This window comes from Ranitomeya imitator, chromosome 4 (assembly GCF_032444005.1).
Source record: "Ranitomeya imitator isolate aRanImi1 chromosome 4, aRanImi1.pri, whole genome shotgun sequence".
Lineage (NCBI taxonomy): Eukaryota > Metazoa > Chordata > Amphibia > Anura > Dendrobatidae > Ranitomeya > Ranitomeya imitator.
Genome location: NC_091285.1, coordinates 14,236,902 through 14,255,036, shown reverse-complemented (window position 1 = coordinate 14,255,036; position 18,135 = coordinate 14,236,902). Strand labels below are relative to the sequence as shown.

The following is an 18,135-nucleotide window of genomic DNA, read 5'->3' as shown; positions in this document are numbered from 1 at the left end:
CCCCAGTGCATCACCCTGTCGTTCCGTACACCAACTATCCTGCAGTCTACAAAACAAGGAGTGGTAGTGCAGGGACTGGGCATGCCAATACAGCTAAGAGTGGCAGTAGATATGGGTGGTCTCCTCTGAGTGGGGCCTGGGGTGACCGCAGCCTCTGGCACACGGTAGTTATGCTACCGGTCCTAGTACTACACAATCAGGAAACTAAGGATATCAAACCGAAGCGATAACTCTGCCCACAAGGAAAACATGATGGTGTGTTTACCCTCAGTAGCAAACCAAAGAGCAAAGTCTATAATGATAAAGTATATGCTGGTGCACACCCTGCTTCCAGTAACATTGGTCACATTTCTTTTCTCAGCCATGGCATCTATGGATCTGAGCGACGAGCTGGACTGCTGCATCTGTCTGGACATTTATACCGATCCTGTAACCCTAAAATGTGGACACAACTTCTGCCGGGTCTGTATTGATAAGGTCCTGAATATTCAGGAAGGGTCTAGACTTTATTCCTGCCCTGAATGTAGAGAGGAGTTTAAGAAGCGTCCTGCACTGAAGAGGAACATAGCTCTAAATAACGTAGCAGAACGTTTTCTGTCTACTCAGCCACATCAGGAGGAGATCACCGGGATCTGCTGCACTTACTGTGTGGACTTTCCTGCACCCGCTGTTAGAACCTGTCTGCTGTGTGAGGCTTCTCTGTGTGAGAAACACCTGAGAGTTCACAGGAAAGGACCAGAGCACGTCCTCACTGATCCCACCATTTCTCTGGAAAACAAGAAATGTTCTGTCCATAAGAAGATCCTGGAATATTACTGCACTGAGGACGCTGTTTGTATCTGTGCTTCCTGCAGTTTGGTTGGAGAACATCGGGGACACCGGGTGGAGATGATGAATGAAGCCTCAGAGAAGAAGAAGAAGAAACTGAGAAATGTTCTGCAGAAACTAGTCAAAAAGCGAGGAAAGACTGAAAGAAGAGTCCAGAGACTGGAGGAACGCAGGAGAAAAGGTAAAGAAAAATCATCTGGAGAAGCCGAGAGAGTCACAGCCCTGTTTATAGATATCAGGAGATGGGTGGACGACCTGGAGAAGAAGATCCTGAGTGACATCTCCAAGTGGGAAGAGAAGATGTCACTGTCACTGTCTGATGTGATCCAGAAGCTGGAAATAAAGAAGGACGAGCTGACCACGAAGATGAGGCACATTGAGGAGCTGTGTAACATGACGGATCCACTGACTGTCTTACAGGAACCAGACACCGGTGACTTGTGTGATCCTGAGAAGGATGATGGTGGTGAGACCATAGGAGGACATGATGGAGGTGATGAGGACACAGGGGGACATGATGGAGGTGATGAGGACTCAGGTGGACATGATGGAGGTGATGAGGACACAGGAAGACATGATGGAGGCGATGAGGACACAGGGGGACATGATGGAGGTGATGAGGACACAGGAGAACATGATGGAGGTGATGAGGACACACGAGGACATGATGGAGGTGATGAGGACACAGGGGGACATAAGGCTCATGATGTGGATGTGATTGCAGGGATATTAGATGCAGGTTTCTCTGATATAATGACATATCTACAAACAGTCTACCCTGCAAAACCAAAAGAAACGAGGCCACAACCCCCTAAGGTTCAATCTCTGCTCCATCACATGGAAGGTTTGCCATTCTCAGATATAAAACATGGAGGTGATGATGTTATAGTCAGGACTTTGGGCACTGGAGGGAAGATAAAGGCTGCAGGTAAGGTAGAGGTCTATGGGGAGGGTCCTGCAGACATATTCCTGGATGTAAACACGGCTGCTAATAATCTCCGTATATCAGACGACCTGAAAACTGCGACCTGGACAAGAATAACACAGAATCGTCCAGATTCAGCAGAGAGATTCCTGTATAATCAGGTGATGAGCGGGAGGAGATTTACCTCAGGACGACATTACTGGGATGTGGAGATCAGTAGATCATGGGAGTGGCGAGTGGGGATGTGTTACCCCAGTATGGACCAGAGATGTCAGTCAAACATTGGAGATAATAACAAGTCCTGGTGTTTATATGGAGGGCTGGGGTATAGTAATAAGTATTCAGTCAGACATGGCAATAAAGCGCTCAAGATACCTGACCAGACTTTCAGTGATAGACTTAGGCTATGTCAGAATTATGGGTCTGGGCTGTTGTATAATAATCCGTACTCATCGAGACATGACAGTAAAGTGATCCCGTTACCTCACCAGATCTCCAGTGATCGGTTCAGGATATGTCTGGATTATGAGGCCGGGCGGTTGTCCTTTTATGAGCTGTGTGACCCCATCAGACACTTACACACCTTCACTGCCGCCTTCGCCGAGCCCCTTTATGCTGTAATATATGTATGTGATGGTTCTATACAGATTTTAGGAGGGGGATCATGGAGGAACCAAAACCATCTACCCAGAAACTTGTGACATCACAGGGAACAGATATAGAAGACCTTGATTCCAGCAAAGTGACACTTACTGGGCTGCTTGCTGTAGTTTTGACACAATCCGCAGGAGATTATCGCTAGAGGACTAGTAAACCTGCTTCCCGGTTGACCTCCATATGCATGAGCTCTGTATAACCCCGCCCCTACCACTGATTGGCAGCTTTCTGCCTATGCATAGAGTACAATGAAAGCTGCCAATCAGTAGTGTGCGCAGGGATATTCATAATCGGTGGTTTGGTGTGGACGGATTATACACAATGTGGTGTATACATTTATACATAATTAATGGTTTGGACTAAATCTAATTTTGGGGGAAAATATGGCGGAGTTGGCAAACTCTAATTTCAAAAGACCAACTCATCTCTAGTTATAATGTTTTCTTCCAGACACAGCACCACCGCTGTCCATGGTCTGTATCTAATATCTTCTATCATCGGTTTTAAATAAATGGTTTTCTAATCCTGAACTAACATTTCACAATTTACAAAATAAATTATTGACTCTACCCTTTTCTTGCAATGTTGTTCCCCGTCTTTCACAACCTTTCTGTTCACAACTTGTATACAATAATGTGACATCACACGACCTGGCCATCAAGGTTACGTGACATCATGGCATGACTTTTTTTGTAAATAAGAAGGATCTCCGAATTAGCAGGGTCAGTAATGTAGTGATACTATCAGAATAAGAAAACTCCAATCCCGGAATTTAGAACTCTTAGATCAGTGTTTCGCAAACTCCAGTCCTCAGGGGCCCCAACATACCATGTTCTCGGGATTTCTTTAGCAATGCACAGGCGGTAGAAGCATCATCCAGGCATTACTAATTCTCTTCCCTGTGCAGTACTATGGAAATTCTGAAAATCTGACCTTTTGGGGGGCCTTGAGGGCTGGAGTTTGGGAAACACTACCCTAGATGCTGCGATTAATAATACCTATGACAATGAGTCTTTTGCGGATCAAGAAATGTTTGTACAACTGGCTCAAAAATCCTAATCATATCCCAATGTATCAGAGAACATACATATCGTATCAATATAAGGAAATATATTGTTATTCAATATTGCACTTAATCAATATAGTATACAGAGTCAAATCACTTATTGATCATTAGTGTATGCAAAAATGTATTTAACCCCTCTGTGACCTTAGACGTACTATCCCGTCGAGGTGCCCTGGGCTTATCTGACCCTGGACGGGATAGTACGTCATAGCCGATCGGCCGCGCTCACGGGGGGAGCGCGGCCGATCGCGGCCGGGTGTCAGCTGCTTATCGCAGCTGACATCCGGCACTATGTGCCAGGAGCGGTCACGGACCGCCCCCGGCACATTAACCCCCGGCACACCGCGATCAAAGATGATCGCGATGTGCCGGTGGTACAGGGAAGCACCGCGCAGGGAGGGGGCTCCCTGCGGGCTTCCCTGAGCCCCCCGCAGCAACGCGATGTGATCGCGTTGCTGCGAGGGTCTCCTCACCTCCCTCCCTGCTCGAGCCCCGGATCCAAGATGGCCGCGGATCCGGGTCCTGCAGGGAGGGAGGTGGCTTCACAGAGCCTGCTTAGAGCAGGCACTGTGAAGGCTGCAGTGCTGCATGTCAGATCAGTGATCTGACAGAGTGCTGTGCAAACTGTCAGATCACTGATCTGTGATGTCCCCCCCTGGGACAAAGTAAAAAAGTAAAAAAAATTTTTTCCAAATGTGTAAAAAAAAAAAAAATAAAAAAAAATATTCCAAAATAATGAAAAAAAAAAAAAAATATTATTCCCATAAATAAATTTCTTCATCTAAATAAAAAAAAAAAACAATAAAAGTACACATATTTAGTATCGCCGCGTCCGTAACGGCCCGACCTATAAAACTGTCCCACTAGTTAACCCCTTCAGTAAACACCGTAAGAAAAAAAAAAAAAGAGGCAAAAAACGCTTTATTATCATACCGCCGAACAAAAAGTGGAATAACACGCGATCAAAAGGACAGATATAAATAACCATGGTACCGCTGAAAGCGTCATATTGTCCCGCAAAAAAAGAGCCGCCATACAGCATCATCAGCAAAAAAATAAAAAAGTTATAGTCCTGAGAATAAAGCGATGCAAAAATAATTATTTTTTCTGTAAAATAGTTTTTATCGTATAAAAGCACCAAACCATAAAAAAATGATATAAATGAGGTATCGCTGTAATCGTACTGACCCGAAGAATAAAACTGATTTATCAATTTTACCAAACGCGGAACGGTATAAACGCCTCCCCCAATAGAAATTCATGAATAGCTGGCTTTTGGTCATTCTTCCTCACAAAAATCGGAATAAAAAGCGATAAAAAAATGTCACGTGCCCAAAAATGTTTTCAATAAAAACGTCAACTCGTCCCGCAAAAAACAAGACCTCACATGACTCTGTGGACCAAAATATGGAAAAATTATAGCTCTCAAAATGTGGTATTGCAAAAAATATTTTTTGCAATAAAAAGGGTCTTTCAGTGTGTGACGGCTGCCAATCATAAAAATCCGCTAAAAAACTCGCTATAAAAGTAAATCAAACCCCCCTTCATCACCCCCTTAGTTAGGGAAAAATAAAAAAAAAATGTATTTATTTCCATTTTCCCATTAGGGCTAGGGTTAGGGCTAGGGCTAGGGTTAGGGCTAGGGTTAGGGCTAGGGTTAGGGTTAGGGTTGGGGCTACAGTTAGGGTTGGGGCTAAAGTTAGGGTTAGGGTTTAGATTACATTTACAGTTGGGAATAGGGTTGGGATTAGGGTTAGGGGTGTGTCAGGGTTAGAGGTGTGGTTAGGGTTACCGTTGGAATTAGGGTTAGGGGTGTGTTTAGATTAGGGTTTCAGTTATAATTGGGGGGTTTCCACTGTTTCGGCACATCAGGGGCTCTCCAAACACGACATGGCGTCCGATCTCAATTCCAGCCAATTCTGCGTTGAAAAAGTAAAACAGTGCTCCTTCCCTTCCGAGCTCTCCTGTGTGCCCAAACAGGGGTTTACCCCAACATATGGGGTATCAGCGTACTCAGGACAAATTGGACAACAACTTTTGTGGACCAATTTCTCCTGTTACCCTTGGGAAAATACAAAACTGGGGGCTAAAAAATAATTTTTGTGGGAAAACAAAAAGATTTTTTATTTTCACGGCTCTGCGTTATAAACTGTAGTGAAACACTTGGGGGTTCAAAGTTCTCACAACACATCTAGATAAGTTCATTGAGGGGTCTAGTTTCCAATATGGGGTCACTTGTGGGGGGTTTCTACTGTTTAGGTACATTAGGGGCTCTGCAAACGCAATGTGACGCCTGCAGACCAATCCATCTAAGTCTGCATTCCAAATGATGCTCCTTCCCTTCCGAGCCCTCCCATGCGCCCAAACGGTGGTTCCCCCCCACATATCGGGTATCAGCGTACTCAGGACAAATTGGACAACAACATTTAGGGTCCAATTTCTCCTGCTAACCTTGGAAAAATACAAAACTGGGGGCTAAAATATAATTTTTGTGGAAAAAAAAATATTTTTTATTTGCATGGCTCTGCGTTATAAACTGTAGTGAAATACTTGGGGGTTCAAAGCTCTCACAACACATCAAGATGAGTTCCTTAGGGGGTCTACTTTCCAAAATGGTGTCACTTGTGGGGGGTTTCTACTGTTTAGGTACATTAGGGGCTCTGCAAACGCAATGTGACGCCTGCAGACCATTCCATCTAAGTCTGCATTCCAAATGGCGCTCCTTCCCTTCCGAACCCTCCCATGCGCCCAAACGGTGTTTCCCCCCCACATATGGGGTATCAGCGTACTCAGGACAAATTGGACAACAACTTTTGGGGTCCAATTTCTCCTGTTACCCTAGGGAAAATACAAAACTGGGGGCTAAAAAATAATTTTTGTGGGAAAAAAATTTTGTTTTATTTTTATGGCTCTGCATTATAAACTTCTGTGAAGCCCTTGGTGGGTCAAAGTGCTCACCACACATCCAGATAAGTTCCTTAGGGGGTCTACTTTCCAAAATGGTGTCACTTGTGGGGGGTTTCAATGTTTAGGCACATCAGTGGCTCTCCAAACGCAACATGGCGTCCCATCTCAATTCCTGTCAATTTTGCATTGAAAAGTCAAACGGCGCTCCTTCCCTTCCGAGCTCTCCCATGCGCCCAAACAGTGGTTTACTGCCACATATGGGGTATCAGCGTACTCGGGACAAATTGGACAACAACTTTTGAGGTCCAATTTCTTCTCTTACCCTTGGAAAAATAAAAAATTGGGGGCAAAAATATAATTTTTGTGAAAAAATATGATTTTTTATTTTTACGGTTCTGCATTATAAACTTCTGTGAAGCACTTGGTGGGTCAAAGTGCTCACCACACCTCTAGATAAGTTCCTTAGGGGGTCTACTTTCCAAAATGGTGTCACTTGTGGGGGGTTTCAATGTTTAGGCACATCAGTGGCTCTCCAAACGCAACATGGCGTCCCATCTCAATTTCTGTCAATTTTGCATTGAAAAGTCAAACTGCGCTCCTTCCCTTCCGAGCTCTCCCATGCGCCCAAACAGTGGTTTACTGCCACATATGGGGTATCAGCGTACTCAGGACAAATTGGACAACAACTTTTTGGGTCCAATTTCTCCTGTTACCCTTGGTAAAATAAAACAAATTGGAGCTGAAGTAAATTTTTTGTGTAAAAAAGTTAAATGTTCATTTTTATTTAAACATTCCAAAAATTCCTATTAAACACCTGAAGGGTTAATAAACTTCTTGAATGTGGTTTTGAGCACCTTGAGGGGTGCAGTTTTTAGAATGGTGTCACACTTGGGTATTTTCTATCATATAGACCCCTCAAAATGACTTCAAATGAGACGTGGTCCCTAAAAAAAAATGGTGTTGTAAAAATGAGAAATTGCTGGTTTTAACCCTTATAACTCCCTAACAAAAAAAAAAATTGGTTCCAAAATTATGCTGATGTAAAGGAGACATGTGGGAAATGTTACTTATTAAGTATTTTGTGTGACATATCTCTGTGATTTAATTGCATAAAAATTCAAAGTTTGAAAATTGCGAAATTTTCAAAATTTTCGCCAAATTTCCGTTTTTTTTCACAAATAAACGCAGGTACTATCAAAGAAATTTTACCACTATCATGAAGTACAATATGTCACGAGAAAACAATGTCAGAATCACCAGGATCCGTTGAAGCGTTTCGGAGTTATAACCTCATAAAGGGACAGTGGTCAGAATTGTAAAAATTGGCCTGGTCATTAACGTGCAAACCACCCTTGGGGGTAAAGGGGTTAATCAATATGCAAAATCACACAATTTACGGGTCAGAAGATAAGAATTGAATATCCACTTATCAGCAGAAGCCATAGTAAAAGATTAATAAATAATCCACGGTAATAATAAATAATTTATGGTATAAATTATCCCTAAATCAATCATTCCACAATAGCTACTGCTGACATATACCACAATATAATACCTCAGTGGTAAGTATACTGGCCGAAGTTGAGAAAGGATTTCAGCCGCGTCCCTTCTCCCTGGGTGAACATTGGGATATGATTAGGATCTTTGAGCCTGTACCTTTTTGGTTTGAGGCACTTTTTTTTAATAATTTTTTTGTATTATTCTAAATAATTAATAAAGAATTCAGTTTTTACATCATGTAGTTGTACAAACAGTTCTTGATCCTTAGAAGACTCATTGTCAGAGTGGTCATTATGGTTCTGATTATTGCGAAGTGATACCCTCTCTATACATGAGAGACTTTTTTGGGGTGGTTAATATGTTTATCGATTAACAACTGTGGCATCTAAGCAGTTAGACAGAGGGAGAGGGTCCATGTCCAGCTCATTATTCCTCAAATTTACAGTAATACGCTTCGATACATAAGTGATCAAATGATCGCGTGTTCAGGTCACCTGGTGGGAATCATGTCTGCGTGGTTTAGTCTGGTGCTGTAGCTCAGCTCTTTTCTCATGAATCCAAGACACTAAGGAAGGGTGGCGCTACAGTAGGTTGGTTTAGTCTGGTACTGTAGCTCAGCTCCTTTCTCATGAATGCAAGACACCAAGGAAGGGCGGCGCTACAGTAGGTTTCTTTTGTGATAAAAGCTACAGGGACAGAAGAAAGATCTGAGGAGCATCGCCTACTGTCAGGGGAACATCAGATGATCGGTTGATCCCCGCAAAAAAATGAGGAGTATCAACGAGATTTATGGCAAAATACAATAACATTTTGGTCTACGAGCTTGATGCTCCATTCCTAAATGACCAAAATGGATGTTGGAAATGCATGAGGGACATGATGGAAAGTCTGAACCACATCTCCTGCTTCTCCATTGTGTGGGAAGGACCGGTGGTATTGATGACGATGCTTGCTGAGTACAAGAGTGATTCAAACGTTTCACTTTTTCTGCCATCTTGGTCATGGAGAAACAGATCACTGATCTCATCAGGTATGGTCCAGCTTTTGTCCATCTATTTCACCACCTCTCCAGTATTTTGTATATAAGTGTTGTCAGATCCGTTCCGATGACTGATGGCGAGTCCTTCGCTACTGTTTATCTTGTCTTTGATTTGTGTCGGCCATTAAAGGTTTTATATCAAATTCAAATTGAAAGGAACTTTATTGTTAGGACCAAATACACATTGGCATCTCTGAAACATGGAGGAAATAAGGAACGGAGGGCTGGGGATTCTGGGAATGAGAGACCGGAGACATCCGGGATTGAGGCCATAGACCTCCATGCTCACATATTGTACGGGAATGTCTCATCGTCCCATTGCAGAATGAAGATTTTCTTTTCTTGATGCATGGAGAAGAGAAAAGATTGGAGAATCACCTTAGCGTTCCTCACTGCTGACAATTTGGTGCAGTGTTGCAGGAAATGGGTCTTATTCTCAATGGCATCCAAGTCGCAGAGTTGGCACAGGCGGTTCTATCTCGGCCTGTCTGTGACACAAGTTTTAATGACCAGCCTGTGGGCGGTTATCTACATTATTATTAGCGATAAAGCGAATCTCTTCTAGACACAGGCAACATAGGAACACAGCACGAGTACTGCCACCTAGTGGGTGCAGAGCAGATTCACAGAAAAATTACTGAAACGTTCAAGGTCTTTATTCCTACAGATGATTCATACACCACAGCCGCCATTGTACCAGACTAAAAAAAGCAGAGAACTGAACGAATAGAATAAAGCAAGTGCGAACAGGTGTGAGCTGCTTTGACTGCTTCAAATATACACAAAACCATACAGCAGCCTCTGTAAGCGCTAAAATGTCTGCAAACATTGAATATATTACATTTGGACATCATTACAATAAAATATACTTAAAAATATGAAGGTACTTAGTGCATAAATTGGCCAATTCATGAGCCCATCAACCACGCCAAGGTGACCTTTTTTTTTTTATAGGAACCTAACCTAATATTTATCCCACATGCCTCTCCCAGGCTAAAAGCCTACTATATATATATATATATATATATATATATATATATATATATATATATATATATATATATATATATATATATATATATATATATATATATATATATATATATATATATATATATATATATAATTAGATGGTGGCCCGATTCTAACGCATCGGGTATTCTAGAATATGCATGTCCACGTAGTATATTGCCCAGTCACGTATTCCAAATTTTTGGAATTTTTGCCTCTGCTGAGTCATTTTTTACAAAGTAGGTAGATAATTTGAGTTGGGTCATCTTTTGCAATCTCCAAAAAGGCCCAGGCTATGCAACCCTTGCTGCTCCTGCAAACTGCAGACTCGTGACGGCTGCTGTCCACAGCCAGATTTGTGGCTGAGGATGCCCTGAGATTCACCCTCCTCTTCTTTCTGCCCTAACAGAACAGTTCGTGTGCACCACAGGTATCTGTGTCTCATCAGGATCCCCTCGACCACCGGGGTTAACGTCTAGTGATGAGGGTCTGGATTCTGCTATGAGGCTACTTCGTCCGGCCCCGGATCCAACTGAAAATAATTTTGGACATTGGTGCAGATGCTTTCCTCTTCTTGAGTCTATGAATATTTTGAGCAGATCTCGGATGCCGATGGAATAGAATATCTTCTCTACTCTGCAGACTTGCCCATCTGTGGTTCCCCACAGTTAGTTGGGCGGTTGGAGAGTTGTGATGTGGGGGAAACAAGAGTAATTGGGGTGACACCTATACGGGCTGTACTGTGTGTGATGTTAAGGTGGAGGAGAAGAAGCCACTTGATCCAGCATTTGCTATCCACTGGAGCACATGCTCCTTATGGCCCTCATCTACAAGGAGTACCCCTGTTATACCGTGGCTGCCAAAGCAAGGGAGTAGCCTTTCCAGTAACAGAAAATGTCAGTTGTCTTTGGATAGGACGAACCGGTGTTTATTCAGTAGAGCTTTCAGTAACATTATCACGTACCCAACATACACCTTGAACAACAAGCCTATTCCGCCTTCCACCACGACCTCGCTTTTTCCCCACTCATGTTGGATGTACCCTTCCCATCATTTAACCAGCCACTTTACAACCCTAGGCCCAGACCTGTCAGTCACCTGTCACTAAATTAACAATCACTATTTATTTGCTGAGATAGTGTGTTTGGACCACAGAATTAGCACAAAAAATTTATATGCTGAAATGTGGATTGGTGGCTGGACCACACAATTAGCGTAAAGAATTTATATGCTGAAGTGGCGACTGGTTGCTGTTCCACAGAATCGGCAGCACTAAGGATTTATATAATGAAGTGGCGACTTGTCGCTGTTCCACAGAATCGGCGGCACTAAGGATTTATATACTGAAGTGGCAACTTGTTGCTGCACTACAGAATTAGCACTCTAGATTTATATGCTGGAAGGTTGATCTGTCACAGGATCCTATATATCTGAACTAGCTGAGAATAAACCGCTTAGCTAACTATCTGACTACTTGGAGCAGTAGCCTTACTACACTGTTACACTCCCAAAATGTCGCTGAAGACATGTTTATGTGGAGAGACATTTGACTTCGGCAGCCAATGCCACAACCCTATGTATCTGGATGTTGTGGATGGTTTCTGAAAGCTGATTGGCTGCCGAAATCTCCACACATTAAGTTAATTAAAAAAAAGAATAACGACCTCTGCCCGCCCCCTTCCCTCATCAAACACGTCCCCCCGCTCATCATACAGCACCACTATCCTAGCCAAAGTCATAAGGCTACGTTCACATTTGCGTTGTTGTGTGCTGCGTCGGCGACACAACGCACGCAAAAACGCAGCAAAATGCAGCGTTTTGTGACGCATGCGTTCATTTTTATAGCGCAAAAAAACTGCAACAAGCAGCGTCCTCTGCGCCTTGACGCTTGCGCCCAAAAAAACACATGCGTCACAAAACGCAACACAACGCATGTCCATGCGCCCCCCCATGTTAAATATAGGGGCGCATGACGCATGCGTCGCCGCGGCTGCGCCCGACGCAACGCAAATGTGAATGTAGCCTAACAAAGGCATTAGTGGAAACTCGATCATTTAGCGAACTTTGGCCAAATTTTGCCGATTTTGAGGAAACAGATCGTGAATCCGAACACGGATTCGAATGTGAAAGGTTCGTGCCGAATTTGAGATTGGCGAACATTTTCCAAACAAGTTCGTTTATCTCTAGTATGACTGACATAATACTCCATATTTCTCCCACTGTGTGCTCTATTTTCATAACTTTAGTGCAATCTCACAACAGACACAATGGAGCCTTACACCATTATATAACATTAGTTTTGCTCTTTTCGGCTCTATTTGCTTTTATCTCCGATTTATTCACATTGAATTTGTGCTCCATGGACAATGCTACTAGGTGTGCATCTTGTGAGGTGTATGCATACCTTGAACAGCCGTTTGAGAGTGAATATGTCTGCACTCGATCTCAGCGGGTTACATGTTTGGAAGCCCAGGTAATGGATCTAAATGTGCAGCTTGCAACACTCAGGAGCATTGCAAACCTGGAGAGTTTAGAGCTCACTGAGTTTGCGCTGGCTGAGGCCAGTGATATGGAGGAGTGTGGACATGGGAATGATCAGGACATAGAAGTACATAGCTGGATAAATGTTACAAGAAGGGATAAGGGGCAAAGTGCCAGGGAGCTCAGTCCTGATCTGGCACAAGCTAGTAAACATGTCTGTTTAGCTGATATTAGGAATGCAAGCCCAGGACTGGGATTATGATAGCAGGACATTGCTCCTAGCAACCAGGAAAATGACTACTGCAGGAATGAGGGAAATAGGAGTGCAGCAAAGGCCAGACAGATGTTGGTGGTAGGGGACTCTATAATTCGGAGGACAGACCGGGTGATCAAACACCGAGACCATGAATGCCGAACAGTATGTTGTCTGCTGGGTCCTCTGGTTCAATATATTGCAGATCGGATATAGCCATATTGCTGGGTGGGGTTGGGGAAAGCCCAGTGGTCATAGTGCATATCGGTACCAATGACAAAGTTAGAGGGAGGCGGAAGGTCCTTAAGAATGATTATAGTGAACTAGAAGAGAATCTGATGGCCAGGCCCTCCGAGGTGGTGTTTTCAGAAATACTGCCAGTGCCACGAGCGTTACTAGATAGGCAGCGGAAGCTTAGCAAGATAAATAAGTGGCTTAGAAACTGGTGCAGGAAGGAAGGATTTGGGTTCATGGAGAACTGGGCCGACTTCTCTGTCGGGTACATGTTCTACGGTAGGGACGGGCTGCACCTCAATGTGGAGGATGCAACTGTGCTTGGGGAAAAAATGGTAAGACGGATGGAGGATCTCTTAAACTAGGATCTGGGGAGGGAGGGTAGTTGTGCTAATAAGGGGATAAATAGAGGAGACAAAGAGTGAGGCAGTATGGGTAAATGAGGATTTAGGGGCTGGGATATGCAAGGAAATCAGGGAGCTGAGTAGGAGTAACAAATGTGGTAATATTATTAAATGTCTGCTGAAAAATGCAAGAAGTTTTGAATGAATTGGAGGCTCTTAGGTCGGTCACAGAATACAATGTGGTGGGCATTACGGAAACCTGGCTTGAGGAAGGCCATGACTGGGTAACATATGTAGAGAGTTACTCTACATTTAGAAATGACAGGGTTAAAAAAAGGTGGATGGCAATAATAGAAAGCTGCTAATTGCAGTTTGCTATAAGCCTCCTAATATAGCTGAACAGGTAGAGCATGAAATGCTGCAACAAATTAAAAAGGCAGAAAACAGTAAGAGGGTTCTTATAATGGGGGATTTTAACTATCTAGACATTCAATGGGACTTAGAATGTGCTAAAATCCACAATTTCTTATTTACAGTTTAAGACAATTACCTTTCTCAGCTGGTAGATGAACCAACCCGGGGAGGTAATCTGCTGGATCTGGTTCTGTCAAATAGACCAAATACAATTTCAGATGTACAGGTCAGGGAGCATTTGGGATGGAGTGATCATAACATGGTACGTTTCAATGTAATTTTCAATGAAACATTAAAAAGGGGAAATGCCAAAACCTGGATCTTTAGGTAAGCTGATTCTAACCCCTTTACCCCCAAGGGTGGTTTGCACGTTATGGACCGGGCCAATTTTTACAATTCTGACCACTGTCCCTTTATGAGGTTATAACTCTGGAACGCTTCAACAGATCCCGGTGATTCTGACATTGTTTTCTCGTGACATATTGTACTTCATGATAGTGGTAAAATTTCTTTGATATTACCTGCGTTTATTTGTGAAAAAAATGGAAATTTGGCGAAAATTTTGAAAATTTCGCAATTTTCCAACTTTGAATTTTTATGCAATTAAATCACAGAGATATGTCACACAAAATACTTAATAAATAACATTTCCCACATGTCTACTTTACATCAGCACAATTTTGGAACCAAAATTTTTTTTTTGTTAGGGAGTTATAAGGGTTAAAAGTTGACCAGCAATTTCTCATTTTTACAACACCATTTTATTTTAGGGACCACATCTCATTTGAAGTCATTTTGAGGGGTCTATATGATAGAAAATACCCAAGTGTGACACCATTCTAAAAACTGCACCCCTCAAGGTTCTCAAAACCACATTCAAGAAGTTTATTAACCCCTTCAGGTGCTTCACAGGAATTTTTGGAATGTTTAAATAAAAATTAACATTTAACTTTTTTTCACAAAAAATTTACTTCAGCTCCAATTTGTTTTATTTTACCAAGGGTTGCAGGAGAAAATGGACCCCAAACGTTGTTGTACAATTTGTCCTGAGTACGCTGATACCCCATATGTGGGGGTTAACCATAGTTTGGGCGCATGGCAGAGCTCGGAAGGGAAGGAGCGCCATTTGACTTTTCAATGCAAAATTGACTGGAATTGAGATGGGACGCCATGTTGCGTTTGGAGAGCCACTGATGTGCCTAAACATTGAAACCCCCCACAAGTGACACCATTTTGGAAAGTAGACCCCCTAATGAACTTATCTAGAGGTGTGGTGAGCACTTTGACCCACCAAGTGCTTCACAGAAGTTTATAATGCAGAACAGTAAAAATAAAAAATCATTTTTTTTCACAAAAATTATCTTTTCACCCCCAATTTTTTATTTTCCCAATGGTAAGAGAAGAAATTGGACCACAAACGTTGTGGCACAATTTGTCCTGAGTACGCTGATACCCCATATGTGGGGGTAAACCATTGTTTGGGCGCATGGGAGAGCTCGGAAGGGAAGGAGCGCCGTTTGACCTTTCAATGCAAAATTGACAGGAATTGAGATCGGACGCCATGTTGCGTTTGGAGAGCCACTGATGTACCTAAACATTGAAACCCCCCACAAGTGACACCATTTTGAAAAGTAGACCCCCTAAGGAACTTATCTAGATGTGTGGTGAGCACTTTGACCCAATAAGAGCTTCACAGAAGTTTATAATGCAGAGCCGTAAAAATAAAACAAAAATTTTTTCCCACAAAAATTATTTTTTAGCCCCCAGTTTTGTATTTTCCTGAGGGTAACAGGAGAAATTGGACCCCAAAAGTTGTTGTGCAATTTGTCCTGAGTGCGCTGATACCCTATATGTGGGGGAGAACCAGCGTTTGGGCGCATGGGAGGGCTCGGAAGGGAAAGAGCGCCATTTGGAATACAGACTTAGATGGAATGGTCTGCAGGCGTCACATTGTGTTTGCAGAGCCCCTAATGTACCTAAACAGTAGAAACCCCCCACAAGTGACCCCATATTGGAAACTAGACCCCCCTAGGAACTTATCTAGATGTGTTGTGAGAACTTTGAGCCCCCAAGTATTTCACTACAGTTTATAACGCAGAGCCGTGAAAATAAAAAAAAAAAATTTCCCCTCAAAATTATTTTTTAGCCCCCAGTTTTGTATTTTCTCGAGGGTAAAAGGAGAAATTGGACCCCAAAAGTTGTTGTCCAATTTGTCCTGAGTGCGTTGATACCCCATATGTGGGGGGGAACCAGCGTTTGGGCGCATGGGAGGGCTCGGAAGGGAAGGAGCGCCATTTGGAATGCAGACTTAGATGGAATGGTCTGCAGGCATCACATTGCGTTTGCAGAGCCCCTAATATACCTAAACAGTAGAAACCCCCACAAGTGACCCCATATTGGAAACTAGACCCCCCCACGAACTTATCTAGATGTGTTGTGAGAACTTTGAGCCCCCAAGTGTTTCACTACAGTTTATAACGCAGAGCTGTGAAAATAAAAAATCTATTTTTTTCCCACAAAAATTATTTTTTAACCCCCAGTTTTGTATTTTCCCAAGGGTAACAGGAGAAATTGGACCCCAAAAGTTGTTGCCCAATTTGTCCTGAGTATGCTGATACCCCATATGTTGGGGTAAACTCCTGTTTGGGCACACGGGAGAGCTCGGAAGGGAAGGAGCACTGTTTTAACTTTTTCAATGCAGAATTGGATGGAATTGAGATCGGTCGCCATGTCGCGTTTGGAGATCCCCCTGATGTGCCTAAACAGTGGAAACCCCCCAATTATAACTGAAACCCTAATCCAAACACACCCCTAACCCTAATCCCAATGGTAACCCTAACCACACCTCTAACCCAGACACACCCCTAACCCTAATCCCAACCCTATTCCCAACCGCAAATGTAATCCAAACCCTAACCCTAACTTTAGCCCCAACCCTAACTGTAGCCCCAACCCTAACCCTAGCCCTAACCCTAGCCCTAACCCTAGCCCTAACCCTAGCCCTAACCCTAGCCCTAACCCTAACCCTAGCCCTAGCCCTAACCCTAGCCCTAACCCTAATGGGAAAATGGAAATAAATACATTTTTTTCATTTACTTTTATAGCGGGTTTTTTAGCGGATTTTTATGATTGGCAGCCGTCACACACTGAAAGACGCTTTTTATTGCAAAAAATATTTTTTGCGTTACCACATTTTGAGAGCTATAATTTTTCCATATTTTGGTCCACAGAGTCATGTGAGGTCTTGTTTTTTGCGGGACGAGTTGACGATTTTATTGGTAACATTTTCAGGCACGTGACATTTTTTGATCGCTTTTTATTCCGATTTTTGTGAGGAAGAATGACCAAAAAACAGCTATTCATGAATTTCTTTTGGGGGAGGCGTTTATACCGTTCCGTGTTTGGTAAAATTGATAAAGCAGTTTTATTCTTCGGGTCAGTACGATTACAGCGACACCTCATTTATATCATTTTTTTATGTTTTGGCGCTTTTATACGATAAAAACTATTTTACGGAAAAAATAATTATTTTTGCATCGCTTTATTCTCAGGACTATAACTTTTTTTTTTTTTGCTGATGATGCTGTATGGCGGCTCTTTTTTTGCGGGACAAGATGACGCTTTCAGCGGTACCATGGTTATTTATATCCATCTTTTTGATCGCGTGTTATTCCACTTTTTGTTCGGCGGTATGATAATAAAGCGTTGTTTTTTGCCTCGTTTTTTTTTTTTTTCTTACGGTGTTTACTGAAGGGGTTAACTAGTGGGCCAGTTTTATAGGTCGGGCCGTTACGGACGCGGCGATACTAAATATGTGTACTTTTATTGTTTTGTTTTTTTTTATTTAGATAAAGAAATGTATTTATGGGAATAATATTTTTTTTTTTTTTTCATTATTTTGGAATATTTTTTTTAATTTTTTTTTACACATTTGAAATTTTTTTTTAACTTTTTTACTTTGTCCCAGGGGGGGACATCACAGATCGGTGATCTGACAGTTTGCACAGCACTCTGTCAGATCACCGATCTGATAGGAGTGCAGGCTGCTTCACAGTGCCTGCTCTGAGCAGGCTCTGTGAAGCCACCTCCCTCCCTGCAGGACCCGGATCCGCGGCCATCTTGGATCCGGGGCTCGAGCAGGGAGGGAGGGAGGTGAGACCCTCGCAGCAACGCGATCACATCGCGTTGCTGCGGGGGGCTCAGGGAAGCATGCAGGGAGCCCCCTCCCTGCGCGGTGCTTCCCTGCACCGCCGACACATCGCGATCATCTTTGATCGCGGTGTGCCGGGGGTTAATGTGCCGGGGGCGGTCTTTGACCGCTCCTGGCACATAGTGCCGGATGTCAGCTGCGATAGGCAGCTGACACCCGGCCGCGATCGGCGGCGCTCCCCCCGTGAGCGCTGCCGATCGCATATGACGTACTATTGCGTCCTTGGGAAGTAAAGCCCACCCCACATGGACGCAATAGTACGTCTA

General features: G+C 43.1%; 1 protein-coding gene across 1 annotated transcript; it reads left to right on the top strand.

Annotated features, from left to right (window-relative positions):
* Positions 1–339: 339 nt before the first annotated feature.
* On the top strand, positions 340–4,609 carry LOC138675119 (E3 ubiquitin/ISG15 ligase TRIM25-like). Its single transcript, XM_069763106.1, has one exon. It carries the CDS (start codon positions 364–366, stop codon positions 2,452–2,454), a length of 2,091 nt encoding a protein of 696 aa, XP_069619207.1. The 5' UTR covers positions 340–363; the 3' UTR covers positions 2,455–4,609.
* Positions 4,610–18,135: the final 13,526 nt, after the last annotated feature.

Coding starts and splice junctions, on each gene's coding strand:
- LOC138675119 (XM_069763106.1), top strand. CDS start 364: ATGGCATCTATGGATCTGAGCGACGAGCTGGACTGCTGCATCTGTCTG.